Source organism: Quercus robur, chromosome 4 (assembly GCF_932294415.1).
Source record: "Quercus robur chromosome 4, dhQueRobu3.1, whole genome shotgun sequence".
Classification (NCBI taxonomy): domain Eukaryota; kingdom Viridiplantae; phylum Streptophyta; class Magnoliopsida; order Fagales; family Fagaceae; genus Quercus; species Quercus robur.
Genome location: NC_065537.1, coordinates 81,758,556 through 81,777,544, shown reverse-complemented (window position 1 = coordinate 81,777,544; position 18,989 = coordinate 81,758,556). Strand labels below are relative to the sequence as shown.

Here is an 18,989-nt window from a genome sequence, read left to right as displayed (position 1 = left end):
GTTAGAAAAACACCCTTTTATTAAAAATAGAACATAACACGGATCAAACACGAACCATCAAATCTTTTCCTCACAAACACAAGAACACAACATTTGTAAATATAGTTCAAAATTTTCAGTTACACACATCCAAAACCAATTAAATCCTCTGAATCCATACCAAAATCCCTCACATTTTTCAAACCCAAACTGTAATAAAAAAAGTTTTAGAACCCAATCATAGATTAAACAGAAAATAGAAACAAACCAAAGAGAGAAAAACAGCACCATTGTTCATCTCCCCTCTAAAAACAATAAATAACAGAGAAAACTCAAACAGACAAGATCAAAGAGGGGGTTTTGTAGCTTGGGTTCAAGAACACACTTGCTCTTGGTATGAACAGTCTTGAGCTAATCAATCCAAATAAAATTTTCATATTCGCACAAATCTTAAAAAATATTTACAAAAATCCTACACTTGAAAGTGTTGTACTCTAATTTCACAAAAAACCTTTCAGTCATTCACAAAAATCATACACAACTTCGTTCTCTCTCAAATCTCAAACCAAAACCAAAGCAAACCCCTCTTCAAAACCCAGACCCACTACACCCACAGCAAAGAAAATAAGATAGCAGAGAGAGAGAGGCGGATCGAAGTCATAGTCGCTGGAGATGGAACCGTCTGAGCCGATGCAGTCGCTGGAGATGTAGTCGCTGGAGATGATGTGAACCAAGACACCCATGACCTCTTCGAAGTCACTCTCGAGTCCAACCATATCTAGAACCTCGTCACCCATACTTCCCAAATGGTCGACTCCTGGCTCTCCGACATCTACCGCATCCACCGCCGCCGTCTCCACCGCCTCATCGTCGGCCTCGACGTCGAGTGGCGACCCAGTTTCAACCACAACATCGAAAACCCAGTTGCCACTCTCCAACTTTGCGTGGGTCGACGCTGCCTCATCTTCCAACTCATCTACGCCACTCACTTCCCCAACTCGCTCATCGAGTTTCTCAGCGACGAGGATTTCACTTTTGTTAGAGTTGGGGTTGAGAGTGATGTGGAGAAACTGTTGGATGATTATGATTTGAAAGTTGGGAATGTGGTTGACCTTTGTGGACTCGCTGTGGACTGGTTGGGGAACAGGGATTTGAAGAACGCTGGGTTGAACGGTTTGGCTCGAGCTGTGCTGGGACTCAAGGTACATAAGCCGAGGCATGTAACTTTGAGTAGCTGGAGGTCCACGGAGGTTGAGAGATGAGAGAGAGAGAGAGATGACACAGTTGTTGTTGCATAGAGACACAAAACCCCATATTTCAAGCTCTTTAGAAAAAATTCAAACCCTAACTATTTGATTCATGTTATGTTGTGTTTTGGTTGTAAAAGTTGTTTTCTAACGGAAAAGCCAAAGGTGGGTAACGGATGGGTAACGAATTGAAGTACAGGTGGGTAAAGTGATAAGTTTTGAACCACGAGTAGGTAAAGCGCAAACGGGCCAAATCTCAGGTGGGTTTGCTGTAATTATCCCTATATATATTGTAATTTTTACATTATAATAAGAAAATAATAATATAAATTTATATATATGTTGTCGTAAATTTTATATTATTTAATGAGTACAAATAAATCTATTTCTTACTTATTATGTAATAAGAGTATAATAGTCAATTTATATAAATTATATTTTCCTTCTTTTCTTTTTTCTCTCCAATCAAACAAAAGAGTTTTCTACCTTTTCACTTTTACACCCCTCCAACTAAACACACAAGAGAGAAAACCAAATATTTTCTATTCTCTCATTTTTCCATCCTCCCACAATTTTCCATTCTTCCACTTTTCCACTCCTTTACCAAACGGACCTTATAAGTGCTTCCCTCAAGAATTATACAATATCATAAACAGATCCATGACACCAAAGTCATAATATGCTCCAAGACAAGCAATTTAGAATTTCAACTAACTCCAAATAAACCCAATAGCAATAGAAAGATTAGATTTACCAAATATTACATATTATAACTCAAAACTCCTAAATTTTCACCATAACAAGCCTTAGATAGCCACCATTGTAAAAACTATAAACCCACTCATCAAATAATTCCACCAATACAAAACTCATACATATAAACACATAAATATCATTTCCAAAGCTCATAAATCACATGAATATTATTATCAAACCTTAGATAAAAGAACCTAAAGTAAAAGTATAAAACCCACCAAAAATTAGGATTTTTTTACCTCAAATAAAAGATGTGAAGATGCAAAGGCTCCTAAGAAGTTTTTTTGGTGATCTTGTTGGAAAATGATGGTGGTGTGGAGTGGTACCGGTGGGCAAGTGTGAGGGAGTGATAGAGAGGAGTGTTTGTTGTGTTGAGAGAAAATGAAAATGAAAAGAAGACTAAGAATGAGTGATGGCCGGCCAAGAGAGAGATATTTGTGAGATGTGTGGTGGGGGATAGTGTGGTAGGTGGGGCACGCGTGGGCCTAAAAAATCTGACTTCCCTTTTTTTTTTTTTTGGGGGGGGGGGGGGGGCGTTACATTGGTGGTGCTTTGGTCTGGCTTCTTTGTTGACGTTGGCCATACTCTCTCCCTTAAAGTCACTAGTACCAACTGTTGGAAAACACATTTTTGCATCTCATACAAAAACACACAGCGGAAATAAACATATCAACTTCATTCATGTGAGATAACATGGAACATCTATATTTTAGAAACAAAAGATAGGGAGGCGTACCTTGATGCAGTAAAATTAAAAAACAAACGAAGATTGAACTTGGGAAGACTTTCAATCTTCACCCTAATTCCACATATGCCTAAGATGTGTGGTCTCTCAGTCAGTTCTATACGTACTTGTTCAAGAGAATAAAAGAGTGTCTCGAGAAATGTGTATATTTCTCTTTAATTCATACGTATATCCCAAGTTCAATCTTCACCCTAATTCCACATATGTCTAAGATGTGTGATCTCTCAGTCAGTTCTATACGTACTTGTTCAAGAGAATAATAGAGTGTCGCGAGAAATGTGTATATTTCTCTTTAATTCATACGTATATCTCTTTAGCTGCACTTGGCAGTTATTTTATTTAATAAAAGTAACTCTTGTTAAATAAACAACTGATTATCTAATTGGGTTAACCTTTTGGGCTGGTCCAATTGGGCTTTAGTGTGTGGCTTGGAGTGGGACCAAAAGGGACAAATAAAGACCTTGCTCCAATGGGCTTTGGGCTTTGCACTCTAGACCTTATTAATAAATTATATACGAAGACTTTATTATCTAAACATTTAACTCCTCCATGAAAATATTTGTAGTAATACAAAGTCATAATATGTAATTGTCACTTTAAAGATTACTACCTGTTGACCCTTGGGTACCTGGTTTAATCATTTAAGTTATTTATATATGTTTATGAAATCCAATTTCATAAAATCTAAACTTTAGTAACTCTTTACTAAAGTGGTTAGGCCTAACACTCTGAATAACCAAACCCATTAAATTTATCTCAAAGAAATATCTTATATCTCTATAAAGAGATTATGAATTCCATCTTAAGAATATGTGTTCCTTCAACACTACGTGTGGTTGTCCAACATACTGAGGTTTTGACCGTTAGATTAGATATCACTCTTGATATATTAAAGCAACCAACATTTCATGATTGGGTTCGCTATTCTCTTAGTACTGAAAGTATATGTAAATAAAAATCGTGAGACTTATTATTCATTTGACAGTCGTTAATAGAATAATAAATCTCATAGCGGTCCAGTTCAATATGTCTTATACACTTAAAATATATTAACATATCAACTAGAAATCTCAAATTCTATGATTGAGACAAATCATTTTAGTTGACATGTTATAGTCTTGGCAAATGAAATGTCCAATGGCGGAGCCATGTGAGGACTGAGGGGGGCCTTGGCCCCCCCAAAATTTTTCCGCTTCCCTCCCCCCCCCCCCTCAAATTTTTTTTTTTTTTAAATATCTTAAATAATTTGAAGATTCTTAAATAATTGTCATTTTGGCCGCCATCCTGATAATATACCTATATAAAGTCTAAAAATAAATACAATTTTCATTTCAATAAAATATAATCCACAAATACATGTAAACAAATTACAATAATTACACATTTAATATCTTTAAAATGAATACAGGTATTTTAACAATCACCTCAACAAATTAGACCAAAAAAACAATTATCTCACCAAATAAAAGAGAAAAAAAATTCTAATTTTCAGCCCAATGTATCTAGGGCTTACTTGTACACAGCAAAAAAAATTGAAAAGTCTGAAACTTTGTCTCTCCCACACGCCGCCACACAGTTGCGGCAGTCTTGTAGTTGCAGAACAGAAAAAATCTTTCAACAGGTGACTCTCTCTCTCTCTCTCTCTCTCTGTCTTCGTTGAGGACTTGGGCTTTGCATTCTTCTTCTTTTTCTTCTTTTAGTTCTTTCTCTTTGCCTTCAGCCTCCTTCAGTTCTCACCACAACCACTGCACTGCCTTTGCCCTCTTCTTCTTTCTTTTTTTAATCTTTTCAGATTTTAGTTCTTTGCTCTTCATCCCTTTCTTTAAAGGTAAAGGTTTTGTCTCTTTGTTCTGCACTTTCCAGAATTGCAATAGTTAAATATATGTACTGTGTTCAATTTTTCTTGGGTAAACGTGATATGTGTTGAATTTAGACCATAAAAAGTGACTAATTTTGTCCCTTTCTCATTACAATTGTCAGTAAGCTCCTGCTGTGGGCCCCTCAATTTGACTCAATTTTGTGAAGCTTCTATGCTTGTGCTTGTGCTTGACCTTGACAGCTTGTGCTTGTGCTGTGTCACTGTGTGCTCCAGGTATTTGTTTGTTTGTTTGTTTTTTTTTTTTTTTTTCCATTGCTTTCTTTTTTAAATTTCTTATAATATATTGTTTATTATTATAATAATCAATATATTATAGACAATATATATATATATATATATATTCATGTATTTAGTTGTTGTTTATTCTATATATATATTCATAATTGTTTAATTTTAATTAAATATACTTTGGTTTATACATACTCAGTTATGAAATATTGTATATTACTATTTTACATTTCATACACACAAAAAAAAAAAAAAAATTATACATGGGCCCCCCCAAATATAAATTCCTGGTTCCGCCACTGGAAATGTCCAATTTCATCATCGACTACGAACTAAGATTTTGAGTTTATAAAGAACTTGTGATTTACATCTTTTGTGACTAAATCATATAAACCACATACTATACATCTCAAAGACTATATGATAATGTCCAAATATTTATGTTGCCATTATTTTAGATAATAAAACAATTTTATTACTTATAACATAATGTCATAAATAACATTATACATAGGATTTTAGGGCACTAATTCTAACACTGGTACCATTGGCTCCTAGATTGGAGATTTGTGGGTTAATTGGTTTGAATTGATTTTTGGAAAGAGGAAAAATTATATTTAAATGGAGTTAAAGTTTAGCATTGAGGTTGATGTAGTGGTTTTTGAATAGTAGATTAAAGTAACAAAAGTGGAGTTTTTGGGGTCAATTTGGCTAAAAGTGCATTGAGTTTGATGCTAATGTTCTTAATATTTGTAACTTTCTCTACTTCATAAAGTTCATAAATGGATGCTCTTAATTTGGTGAGAAAACCATCATTTTGTGTGCTAACAGTATGAGTGGTTGGTACTAACTAAAGAGTAAGTGATTACCAATCTCCTGATTCATATTAGAGTCACTCATTGTTGGTGCAGGCCAAAAAAAGGTGATTTTCCGAAGAGATGGCTCTTAAGACTTCCATGATAAAGGTTTGTCTCCTCAATGCTTTCATCTCAGAAGGAACTGATCTTGCAATATATATGTGTGTGCGTGTATATATTGTTAAATTGCCGATTGTCCTAAAAGTTTAAACTATTAAGAAATGATGAGTTTAATCACTTAACCATAATTCTAACACTCCCCTTCACTTGTGGGCCTAAACTTCCCCTTAGTAAGTGGAGGCCTAACAAGTGGGAATTTAACATTTTAAATGGGAGGTAGAGTGAAGACAGGGATCGAACTCAGGATCTCTTACTCTGATACCATGTTAAATTACCGATTGTTCTAAAAGTTTAAATTATTAGGAAATGGTGAGTTTAATCACTTAACCATAATTCTAACATATATATATATATATATATATTTTGTTGGTTTTTGCAATTCATAGGATGTTCAATGTTGCTGTAAGTTAGATCATGGGTATTTCATAGGTTGCTTTTGTCTTCTTACTCATTCATAAATTCAGTATCAATGCATCTTGGTAAAGCCATCTATAAGTATGTCTTAGTACTAGATTCAATCTTGAAGAGAATAAGGAAGCTCTATGTACAATGATGCCAAATTCTGTATTTCAAGTTTCACTGCAAGGGAGCCTATTTTTTTTTTTTCTTTAATGAAATAATAATTAGATTTCTGCTAATTAAAAATTCCTTTGCAAGTAATTATTCATACTCATTTTATTACTGCATGTGAATATTTTTTAATTCAACAATCCTCGCTTACCTTTTCCCCCTTTTTTTTTGTTTGATAAGAAGAAAAGATTTCATTTCAGGAATTAAATGTTACAGAAACTTCTCTCTACTTATCAGTACACTAATAAAAGGAGGCTCCTCAATCCAAACTAACTCATGAGTGATGTTTCTAGCATAGCAGGCCAGTTGATGAGTTACAAGGTTCCCTTCTCTCCTGGTACGTCTCACTGTAACTGATCTGAATTTCTTCCTTATATTTTTTGTGTCTTGAATAATGTCCAAAACTAGCTTCCTCATAATCCTCTTTCTGTAATTCCTGCGAATTAAGGGTATTTTGGTAATTTGGTTGAGTCTAGAGTCTTCTAGGAGATCCTAAGTATCTTAGGTTTTATTTCTTTTAGGTCCAAATTTGTATTTTATTAGGTTTTAGTTTATTATTACCATTATAAGAAAGAGTCTTTATCTAAATTTTGCTCAATGTATTTGAAGGAGATGAAGTTGATTAATAAAAGCACGAGTGTTTTGAGTTGTTCACGTAGTTACTGTTCACATCCACTATTCACGTCACTATTCCCAGGTTTCAGAAATTTTATTTTCCTTTCTTTTTCATCCCATTTCAACCATAAACTAAATATTCTCTGTTTTGAAGCCTAACCCTTCTTCCTCATGCGGTTCTAAACCGAAAATCCATAAATCTTCTTAAACCTAAACCCACCCAACCACAACCACACTTAGACAAATTCTTTGTCCTAGGTCAATTGCCCCAAAAGTTTAATGCCTCTTTATGATTTGAATTTCAATATCAGCCTTTCACTTTTGAAGAATATTAAAATGTTTAGTTGATATGTGTTTCTCTTTTTACAGGGATGTTGCCTCCAATGTGATGAACATGGATCTTTGTATTATCAACAATCACGTTGATATTTGTGGCTAATATACAACACATTCCTGATCTGATGATTTGCTCAAGTCATCAGTTCATATGATGTGAGTTCTGTTTGCAGTATGTGTATGGGTGGGTGGGGGTTAGGGTAGTCTTTGTTGCTCTGAGGAGGATGTTTTGCGTTTTCTTACCAAAAAATTGTCTTCTATGAGTTCAGGTTGATTTGTATCTGGGTATTAGTGATGAACTTCAAGTATATGTAAAGCATTAGGTGGATCTAAGAGAATATAGATCTGTTACTGATAATTAGACATGGCAAAACGGGTCAGAATTTTCTGACCCGACCTGACCCGAACCCGATTTTTTTGACTTGAAGCAAAAACGGGTTGACCCGTGACCCGACCCGTGTTTTTTGCAGGTCAACCCGACCCGAACCCGAACCATTTTTTTAAAACTTTTTTTTTTTGTAAAAAAAAAAATAGTGAAATTAAGACAATATTGATTTAATTGTTTATTATGAGCTTTAAGGAAATAATTGATACATTTACATAACTGCATGCAAATTAATTGAAAAATAAATGGTTGAGCATTCTGTAATGAGTAAAGAGTTTTAGATATCAAATAGTAAAGTATATGTCAAGATAATATGATTACAGTAAAGTTAAAAACAGATTTAAAATTGTAAATATGTGTGAGACACATTCACAAGTGTGAAAATAGTAAAGCCAAAGTATCAAATTAGCATAAATTATGAATGCTTAGATCTATTTTTTAACAATTTATGTTCAAAATAAACGGCTTTTCAAAATAAATTATGATATTTCCTAGAGTGTGTGCTGCTTAACAATGATATGATCTTCATAAAAGAGACTAGGTATAAATAAGTAAGCAATCAAACTTTAATGTATATCTCAAATCGAAATAGAGTGTCAACCACAATTGATAATAGATTATAAAATTAATTTTTAAAATTGTAACTTTCTTATATGTTTTTATTCTTTATCAAATGAGTTATCCAATAAGTCATTTGTAATTTTTTTTTTTTTGGAATGTTGATATTATGTAAAAATAAAACTTATATATTTGTTTTACTTATCTTTGTGTTGTTTTGTTTTAGATAGCAATGTTAGGATTTGTATAATTTTAAAATTATTGAATAAGTATTAATAAGTTTAACTGAGTTTATTCTTAATATAAGTAGTGAATTCAAAATAATGCATTTTACATCAAGTAATATGTTGCATAACTATCCAAATGGCAAATACATATTGTTTTCTTTATAAAAAAATAAAAAAATAAAAAGTAAAAAATTTCATGTAAAAAATACGGGTCAACCCGACCCGACCCACAACCCGATTGACCCGAACCTGTTTTCAACCCACTTAAAATGACCCGTGACCCGTTTGACCCGTGACCCGATTAACCCGACCCAAACCCGACCCGCCCCGCCCGTTTTACCATGTCAGTGATAATTGAATCATTAAATCATTGTACTTTGAGTCAGTGGAGCAAGATATGTGAATCTGATAATGTCATAATGGACTTTTTAGCTCATAATCCATCTAGCATTACTGAGGTATGACATTTTATCAATGAATTAGAGTTTCTGCTGCCCCTAGTATGTTCTCTCTCTCCCTCTGATTTGTCTGTTTTTGCTAGTTAAGCTAGTGACAGGGGACTTGAATAAGCAATTGTATGAATCATTCACGCCAGATGATGCTGTTATGTTTGGTCCATGATCAATACTTGAATTCGACCAAAATGAAATCATTTCCCATCCCAAGAAATCAATGTTCTTTTGATGGGGTATTCTCTTTATCATCATTTTTTCATGCTGTTTTTGCCAAGCAGGGAAAAAAAATGATGGGTGGGATGTTCTTGTTTAAATTTGTTAGAGGAAATTATTTCTGAAATTATCTCATCTTTGGAGATGAAATTAATCAATGATGTAGATTTGCACCAGCCCAACCTACCACTACTCACAACAGCAACATATATATTCTTCATGACTATAACACAATTGTCTTAGCTTGTTACTGATGTTGCAGGAATTTCCAAGGAATTCATTAGTTGAGGATGATGCAACAAGTGAAACATCCATTGCTTCTCTATCTGTGCCCCATGTTATCAGCAATATATAGCTTTTGGAATCGGTAATCTCTCACTCTGTTATGTCAAGAATATATGTACGCTAATGGTGAACCAAGAGTATAGTAACTTCCTGAATTATGAGCAAAAATAAAACTTCCTGAATTTCTGTATTATTATTATTTTTTTTTATTATCCAAGATGATGATAGTCTGGAAAAAAGGGGTGATCTTATAACAAAGACTAAAAGTTGTTTGTGAATCTGTATTAACCTAAAGCAATGTAGTGAAAATTTGGAAATATTAAGAATGACTATCTTGGCTTATTAGGAAATACGTAAAATTGGAGTCAATATTTTAACTTTTTTTTTTTTTTTTTTTCAATTCAAACTTCAAAGATATACATGCTATGTGAAAAGAAGCCCCTTCTTATAATGCAAGCTATGGTTTCCTTTCTTTCTTGGAGCTTCCTTGTGAAAATGAAGGTTGTTTAATTATCTAAAGATCTCTTTTACATATATATATATTTTTTTTATAAGTAACGTAAAAATAGCTATATCTATATATATATATATATATATATATATATAAAATAGCAGAAACTGAGAGAAAGTGAATTCCTATAATTAAGAAGATGTTGACAAATAGGATAAGTGACTATCTAAAATGCTACCACATTTAAGTTAAAAAGCGATAAATTACATTGTTTGATAACGCTACCACACCGTATAAATCCACTCATTATAAATAACAAAAAATAGCCGATTAAAATTTGATAGATACTCGGTGTATATATATAAAAAATACTAACCGGTTAAAATACGATGGATATGGAGATAGAAATAGAGAGGCGATGAGATTGGAGAAAGAAATAGAGAAAAAGGCAGAGTTAGAGACATATCAGGCCAGTACCGCCGTCGGGCTTTGACCACCAAAATTCTTGCTTCCCTAAACCGGCGATGCACTGTTACTGAGTTTTCTTTTTTTTGCTTTCTTTGTATTTTGATTTGTTTATTTATTTATTTATATAAATTTTTATAAGTAAAAACCTAAATCTAGCGATTGATTTATGTTTACTGCAATTTGGGTCGCTCTCCAAACTTAGACCGCCGGAACTGCAAGCACACAGAAAGAAACCTTTATGCCATACATCCGCCACCCAGATTGTCGAAATCGGCTTTGGTATTTTTTCTTTCCATTTTTTAGATTTGGGTATGAAATGTTACTTTAATTGTGTTTTTTTTTTTTTTGTTGTTGTTGTTGAATGGGTTTAGATTTGATTCGTTTTTTGTTTTGGGTTTTCTATCAAAGGATAGAGAGCCCAATCAAGGATAAAGAGAAAAGGATAGAAACAGAGACCAACTCCCCTCCTTCTATACAATCAGACCATCGTAACCACAGGCACACAAAGATCCACCCAAATCTTCTGCCATCATCGTAAGCCTCCACTCACTATCCGACTGTCGGAATCGCTATTGGTAAAGTTCCGTTTTAAATTTAAAAAATTAGGGTTTTTGGTTTTTATTTAGAGAATCAATTGGGTGTTAATTATGATTTAGATTGGTATTTTGGGTCAGATTTGGTTTTGATTAAGGAATATGAAGATAGAGGATCCAAGTCGAGTTCGTAGGCGCCAAGAGAGAGAAGAAATATTTAAGGCCAACCATTGTCCGTTCTCTCGCCAAACTTGGGCCACCGGAATCGCAGGCAAGAAAAAACTATGGACCATCAACACTGTTAGGCCATATATCTACCACCTAGATCGTCGGAATTGGAACCGGTACAATTTTTTTCCCTTTTTTTAGATTTTGGCATTTGGGTATGAAACATTACTATTGATTGAGTTTTTTTGTTGATATGTTTATATTTTATTCGTTTATTTTATTTTATTTTATTTTATTTTATTTTATTTTCGGGTTTTTGGGTTCTCTATCAAAATGTTTGTTATCTCAATTTTAGATATTTGCTTTTTTGTTTTGTTTTTTAGATTACAAAAATCACTAAAAATATTGATTTCAGTTTGGGTGCTTCTGTTTCTAATCTTTACGAAGCCATTGAGATTAAATAAGTATAGGATTGAAATCATTGGGTATTTCCATTTCTAATGTTTATTTCCCTTTTTCAATCTTACTTTAGGTCTTTCTACACAGAGAGTTCGTAAGGCACAGATAGAGTCCCTAAGGCGCAGAGAGACAGGCCGTATACCTGTAAAGTTATTGTTTTTGGATTTTTCCCTTCCGTTTTCAAATATGGGGATTGAATATGATTTAGGTTTGAATTTCTTGGTTGGGTTGGTTTAGATTTAGCTATTTCAATTAGATTTGGTTTGAGTTAGGCTTCCATTAGCATGCCGCTGATAGGTAATTTGGCCAGTTTTTAATTTTAAACATTTTAAATTATTGTTGTGTTAGTTCTGGCTTGAGTTAGATTGGTTTGGTTTTGAGTGATCAATATATACATTTTAGTAATATGCTCACAAATTGTTTGATAAAATTCTGCTGTTGTTTTTTATTCTAAAATTTATTTTTATTGTTTATAATTTAAGTTTTATGATGTGCATAATTCTCCCAAATTTATTGTTAATATTTCTTTTCATCTACTTTTGGTTTTTGAGTTGCTATGGTTGAATCATTGGCCTTTGGTTCAATGGCATTAAAAAGGGGTTTTTAGCAAATTTTTAATTTTGTAGTTTCGGTATTTGATGTCCTCCACCATAAGAATTCTTAGTTTATGCTCTATTTGTATTAATATGAGACCTTTTTCTTTTTTTTTTTCTTTTTTTTTTCTTCATTTGTTTGTGTTTGGATTTAATTAAAGTTTCTAGGTTATATCAAGCTTTGGTTTTATGTTTAGTCTATAGGTTATCTCAAGCTTGGTTTAATCAAAGAATCATGTTATTGTATTTTAATTCGATCATAATCTTCTTTAAGAGTAGCATCTACATTTTTGAGGGGTTTTGTTTGATTCTTTGTTTGTTTGCGGACCCTAGCTTCTTTTCCAATGTCCTCCTTTAGTAATCAGATTATTGTCTGCAAATTTCAGCAATAGCAAAGTGAAAGGTAGAGTTGTGTTTTTCCTTCTATATATATTTTTGAAGCATATTTCCTAAGACTTCACTGTCATCCAAGATGATATATTGATTGTAGGAACCATTTTTCACAATTAATTTAATGGTATAAACTGATTACTGCACTAATAGTGAATACTACTGTGAAATTTGAGGGTGCTTAGACCATGGAAAGGACTAAGAAGATTACTTATTGATAAAAATAAATAAATAAAGGACTAACAGGGTTGAGTCTAGTAGGTGGGTTCATGCTCTGCCCCTATCTCCTCTCTGCAGCATCTGCTGTTTTTGTTTGTGCTCTTCCTCAACCTCTCTGCAACATATGAGGAAGGTCCACATCATCTCACTGTTTCTTCTATTCGAATTAGCATCTTCAGTCTTCAATATATGTATGTTTTAATTTAAAATCTGATGCTTATGCTACTCGAATTATAATCTGTCTTCTTCAATATAGCTATATTAAATTTTTTTTCCCAGCTTAATTGTCTAGGGTTCTTCTTTTACCCTTTTTAAAAAATAGATTGGTTGATTCTCTTTCTTTGAATGCATTGGTTTGGTTTTTTCTTATGGTAACATTAGGGACTTATCCTTTGATTTATTGTAGTTAAAAGTAAAATTTCACCTTGGATTGTTTAAAATCTTTATGTATAAGACGAAAACAAACTTTCCAGTTCAAGTTTGTGCCAAAAAGTGTTACGGTTTGATGTTAATTTTGCTTTAAGTATTTATTTTATATGTCCTTGGCTAATGGAAGCCAAATCCTTAGCCATCATCATATGGGAAATAGCCAACAGATTGTTAAAAATTAACCAACAAAATGTTAACCCACTGCTTAAATATTAACTAACATCTCCTATTTATGTATAAGAACTGTGTTTTGAAGCATATTTGAATGCCAAATGTTTATTGAAATGTGTGATAGAAAATCTAATAGGCTATCAGAGGTTTAACATAATATGTAACTCATATCTATGAGAAATACCTAATTCGAGGCAACTGACCTCCAAGAATGAGAAATAAGATTTAGAGAGAATAGAGAAGATTAGGAGAGAAATTGTTGCTTTTTTCATTCAATGGTCCTTACAATCACCACTCTAGCAAACCACTAATATCCAGTTTTCTTGAGTATGCAAAACTATTCCAAGTAAAGCCATATATGTTGCATTCTAACAATCTATCTAACTAACTGACAGCAACTAAAAGATGTTAACAACTTTTATGGTAAAAGACTAACAATTCCCTAACTCTAATGCAGCGGCTTAGGACAGGTGTATGTTAGGCAACATCAACAATAACAGCTACAGCAGCAAGTCAACTTCAGCAGCAACATCACAGGTGTTGCTTCAGCAGCAACATTACAGGTGTTGCTTGATGACTCTTAACATATTCAATTTTTGTTAAGTAATAAAATAGTTTACTATATTTTAATATACAAGTTACAAGGAAAGTTTTGATGCACGGATTAAATATGATCTGTCATGATTTATTATTGCATAACATTCTCCTTGAGTTTGGCAATGATTTGATTTGATGCAATGATTTTCCATGTTCGGGTTTTTACGAGAATGAGACTGATTTTCAGGATTTATGATGGCTGAACCAACGCTCATGATTGGTGGCAATAATGCTCAACTTAAGTTGCTGCATAACTCATGTTGGTGCTGCTGCTAGAGGCTTAAGTAGCTGCATAATTGCTGGTGGTGGTGTTGCTTAAAGTCAAATTCTTTTTTTAGAAACTATATGCTTAAATATACTACATTATTTAGGTTTGAATGTATGGAGTGGAATTATGATAACTAAGTTTATGTAGGATGCAAAGTTCATAACTAATTAGACTATTCCAACGTTTACTAGGTATAAAAGGAATTGCATCTTCTTCAATGATCAAAATGAAATTCATGTTTTCAACTTGGAAGATAGAAGCTTTGGAGATTTATAGAATATCCATCCATCCTGGCTTCTCTCAAATTTGCTGTAGGCCTATGTAAGATAGTACACTTACAATAACTTTCTTTTTGGGGACTTGAATTTGAAGCAAAGAAATACAAAGAGAAAGTATAATGCAACTGTTAGAGAGAAAAGGGGAAGAGATATATTGTTTTCTACCAGAGATGATTGCTAGAGATTAATAAGTGTTAGAGATATTGAAATTGAATGTTACAGTACTGAAGTGGATGTTGAGCAGAGATGGTGGCCAGATATTATGCAAGAACTGTACGGAGATAGAGAGAGAGCTACCACCAGTAAATTTTTTTTGTTCCTTTTGTTCTCATATCTAGGTATGAAATATGAATTAGTCTTGAGAACATTGGTTGTATTGATTTTTATTTTGATATTTGGGTTACATTTAGTTTTGATTTTAAACATAAATACTGCACGTTGCAACGTTTAAGGGCTTTATATTTTATCCATTTACTGTACTGACCACACGGTTTGAAACTAAAATACGTTTGAGGCCTTAAAATTTGTCCACATGTTTTTCTCTTCTTATATTGTTTTTGTTTTTTGAATATCTGCCATGCTTTTTTTTTTTCAATTGATTTGGTTATGAACTAATAAATATGAGTTAGTTTTGGCTATTTTGGTTGGTTGGGTTAGTTTTGTATTGTTCCTTCCTTGCGAGGATGGCTTTAGGCTTGGCATTTTGTATAGTGATGTAGATTGAATCAGATCTGATACAACTGATTCTGTTACAATGAGAGAATACCATGCATATCGATTGTTTCAACAATTTAATATAGATGCACTTACGCAAAAAAAAATTTCCGTGGTGTTGGTGGTGAATATGAGTTTAGCATGGCATAACTTAAGTTCATTATTGTTGTGGGTCGTTGTCATATTTCCAAATGCCACTGTATGAAATGTTGATACTTTTTTGTAATAATGTTAAGATATGTTCACGTCTTACATGCTTTTGGTTATGGTGGTAAAAACTAAAAACTAAAAAGTTAGGCAATTAGATGTAGATATGAAGCACAGGCCAGCCCAGCCCAGCCATACGACGTACTGCCCAATAAAATTTAATTTTCATTGAAAAAAATCACGTTGTATTAACCATATGATTGATTTCAGTTGGAAAATCGAAAGTACATCATATAAGAACATGTTTGATCTCACCAGACTGCTTAATGGGGTGCGACCTGGTGGAACCTATACTAAGCAAAATATAAAATCATGTCATGGGTGCGGAAAATACAAATCATAAACAAAAAGTGTTGATAGGCCTCACTTGCCATAAAGTTTTAGTCTCATACATTCTAAATTAGTCTTACTCAGATGTTCACAATCATAGCCTTCATTTTGGATCTCAAGTATACTCATGTATTTGTTTTCATTTATTCATAGTATCTTGGCAGGACAAATTTTTTCTCCTCAATTCCTAATTTTGATATGCACCTATGTATATCGATTGCAGTGGTGTTGTTGGTGAATATGAGTTTAAAAATGTTTCCGTGCATTGCGCGGGTTAAACACTAGTTATTAATAATAGAAAAAGTGCCAACTCGAGTACATTAGGGATGTACTATGGGGGCAGAAATCAGGAAACAAAAGTACAACGGTTAAGAAAAATAGGAAATGAAGAACAAGAAAAATGAGAAAAGACCACACTCCATTCAAAGAGAGTGTGCAAGAAAGAAGACTTAATCTCTACCAAAGAACGTTCACAACCCTCAAAGCTTCTAGCATTCCTTTCACGCCAAATGCACCAAATCAAGCAATGAGACGGTAATCTCCAAACATCAATGTGACGATGTCGCGCAAACTTTCCTTGCCAAGCCTCAAACAACTCAAGAACCGTATGAGGCATAACCCATTGAATACCAAACAAGTAGAAAACCAAGGACCACAACTCTCAAGCTATGGAGCAATGAAGTAGAAGATGATCCACCGACTCCCCACAACTCTTACACATATAGCACCAGTCAAGCACTATCACACATCTTTTACGAAGGTTGTCTGTCATTAAGATCTTACCTAAGGATGCAGACCAAGAAAAGAAAGCCACCCTTGGAGGAACCTTCGAGTGCCATGTCATTCTCCATGAGAAGGAAACAAGATTAGGAGGATAGAAGGAGCTACAATATCCTTCAACCTCAAAACCTCTATTCCTTGTAGGCTTCCAACAAACCTTATTTGGGCCAAACCCCCGCACTGTTGAAGAATAGACCAACCCCATAAACCGATCAAAGGTTCCTTCTTCCCAATCTTGTGGTGGACGACGAAATTGCACATTCCAGTGAGACCTTCCAATAGACCAACCCATAATTTCAGCCACCGAGGAATCCTTTGACCTACTAATACAATAAAGCTCTGAAAAGGCCTCTTGGAGAGTACAATCCCTGCACCACACATGCTTCCAAAATTTCCCTTTAGTAACCCCCACATCATATACAAGGAGTTTAGAGAAATTCAACCAGCCACTTCTAATGTATCTCCATAGGCTGACCCCATAAGGATTTGTCACCTTTTTCATACACCAACCACCCCAAATATTCCCATATTTTGCCTCTATAACCCTCCTCCATAAAACATCAGTCTCCATGCCATACCTCCACAACCATTTTCCTCTCAAGGCAGAATTAAAGCTTCCCAACCTCCCAACCTGCAAAGGCTTACAGACCTTTGCCCAATTAACTAAATGTATTTTAGGTTCACCACCAATCCCATTTCACAGAAAATCTCTTTGTAATTTCTCCATACGCTTTGCCACCTTACCCGGTAAAGGAAGAAGGGAAAGAAAGTATGTAGGTAAGGATGAGAGTGAGCTTTTAATGAGTGTCACCTTACCCCCTTTAGACAATACATTCTCTTCCAACTTGCTAATCTCCTCTCCATTCTCTCTAGGATAGGATTCCAAACAGATAAATCCTTAAACTTTGCACCTAATGGAAGGCCCAAATATTTCAAGGGTAGAGAAGATTGCCCACACCCCAACAGACCAACCAAAGTCTCCAAATTATACACCCTACCAACAGGTACCAACTCAGATTTCCCCAAATTAATACGAAGCCCTGATACCTCAAATCTAGTAAGAATTGCCCTCAAATTAGCAATCTGAGAAGGATTAGCATCACAAAAAATCAGTGTGTCATCTGCAAATAAAATGTGAGACACCATCATCGATGGACCGGCCGTACTACCCACAGAAAAGCCTGAGAATTGCCCAGTAGAGGCAGCCACATCCAACATACGACTTAATGCCTCTATCACAATATCAAACAACAATGGAGATAATGGATCCCCTTGCCGAAGCCCCTTAGAACTTCCGAAGAAATCAGATGGGCTACCATTGATCAGAATGGAAAACTTTACAGTTGAAATGCAATATCTTATCCATTTTCTCTATTTTTCTGAGAAACCACAACACTGAAGCATGTACATTAAAAATCCCAACTCACATGATCATACGCTTTCTCCACATCCAATTTACACAACACACCTGGAACTTCTGACTTCAATCTACTATCAATACATTCAGAAGCAACCAATACGGAATCCAAAACCTATCTGCCCTTCACAAAAGCATTTTGTGAATCCGAAATAAGCCCATGCGCCACCCTATGAAGCCGATTAGCCAACACCTTAGAAATAATCTTATAAATTCCCCAAATAAGCTAATAGGCCGAAAGTCCTTGACCTCCACAGCATCCACTTTCTTGGGAATAAGGGCAAGGAGCGAAGCATTAAGACTCTTCTCAAACACTACCTGATTATGAAAATTGTGCAATATAGCCATAATTTTTTGTTTTCAAAACACACTAGCAAGACTGGAAGAATGCCATGGAAAAGCCATTCGGGCCAGGTGCCTTATCACCATTAAAATCATTGATCACCCCCAACACCTCTTCCTCTTCAAAAGGCCGATCTAACCAACTTGCATCTTCCACTGAGATACTAGAAAAGTCCACATCATGTAAGATAGGTCTATGAGCCATATCCTCAAAATAAAGCTGCCTATAGAATTGAGAGATATAGTATGCTATAGTTGTTGGGTCTCAGGTTTTGTGAGAGTTCTTTTGTATCACTTTTTGTGATATTCCTTTCTTAGTGAAACTTTCACCTAAATGCTGCCTGTGGACCTGGGCTTAAGGTCGAACCACGTAAATTTTTGTGTTTCTATGTATTTCTCATAGACCCACTATTTTTTGCTTTAGTCATAACAAATAAGTATCTTGACTTCTGATATCTCGGCAGGTATAGCACTAAGACAAATGGAACTTCAAAATTTTGGAATTCTTGCAATAAGAAGGTATTTAACGCTCCGTTTGTTTCGATGTAAAATATTTTCCAATTTTACGGCATTTGTTTTGCAGTAAAATATTTTCGGTTAATCATATCAACCTAAGCAAACTTATGTAAAATATTTTACACTTATCAAATTTTGGTAAAACATTTTACATTTATTCACTCTCTCACACCCCGATACTTATCACTCCTAAAATCACTTTCT

General features: G+C 34.2%; 2 protein-coding genes and 1 long non-coding RNA gene across 9 annotated transcripts; 2 read left to right on the top strand and 1 right to left on the bottom strand.

Annotated features, from left to right (window-relative positions):
* The first annotated feature begins 785 nt into the window (after positions 1 to 785).
* LOC126722749 (3'-5' exonuclease-like) lies at positions 786 to 9,525 on the top strand. Its single transcript, XM_050425900.1, has 3 exons — positions 786 to 1,181; positions 8,889 to 8,960; positions 9,433 to 9,525. Exons 1-3 carry the CDS (start codon positions 786 to 788, stop codon positions 9,523 to 9,525), a joined length of 561 nt encoding a protein of 186 aa, XP_050281857.1.
* Positions 9,526 to 10,306: 781 nt separating this feature from the next.
* On the top strand, positions 10,307 to 14,368 carry LOC126723947 (uncharacterized). Of its 7 annotated transcripts, XR_007654530.1 has the most exons (6): positions 10,307 to 10,653; positions 10,783 to 10,949; positions 11,049 to 11,251; positions 11,608 to 11,678; positions 13,794 to 13,899; positions 14,121 to 14,368. It is a non-coding gene; the product is annotated as an uncharacterized LOC126723947 (long non-coding RNA). The 7 variants fall into 7 exon arrangements; XR_007654527.1 differs by lacking the exon at positions 11,608 to 11,678 and having other exon boundaries at positions 10,307 to 10,437; positions 10,577 to 10,653; positions 13,794 to 14,368; XR_007654526.1 differs by lacking the exon at positions 11,608 to 11,678.
* Positions 14,369 to 16,391: 2,023 nt separating this feature from the next.
* On the bottom strand, positions 16,392 to 18,474 carry LOC126722748 (uncharacterized). Its single transcript, XM_050425899.1, has 5 exons — positions 18,346 to 18,474; positions 18,121 to 18,245; positions 17,938 to 18,001; positions 17,327 to 17,845; positions 16,392 to 17,141 (listed from the first exon to the last, which is right to left on the bottom strand). Exons 1-5 carry the CDS (start codon positions 18,472 to 18,474, stop codon positions 16,392 to 16,394), a joined length of 1,587 nt encoding a protein of 528 aa, XP_050281856.1.
* Positions 18,475 to 18,989: the final 515 nt, after the last annotated feature.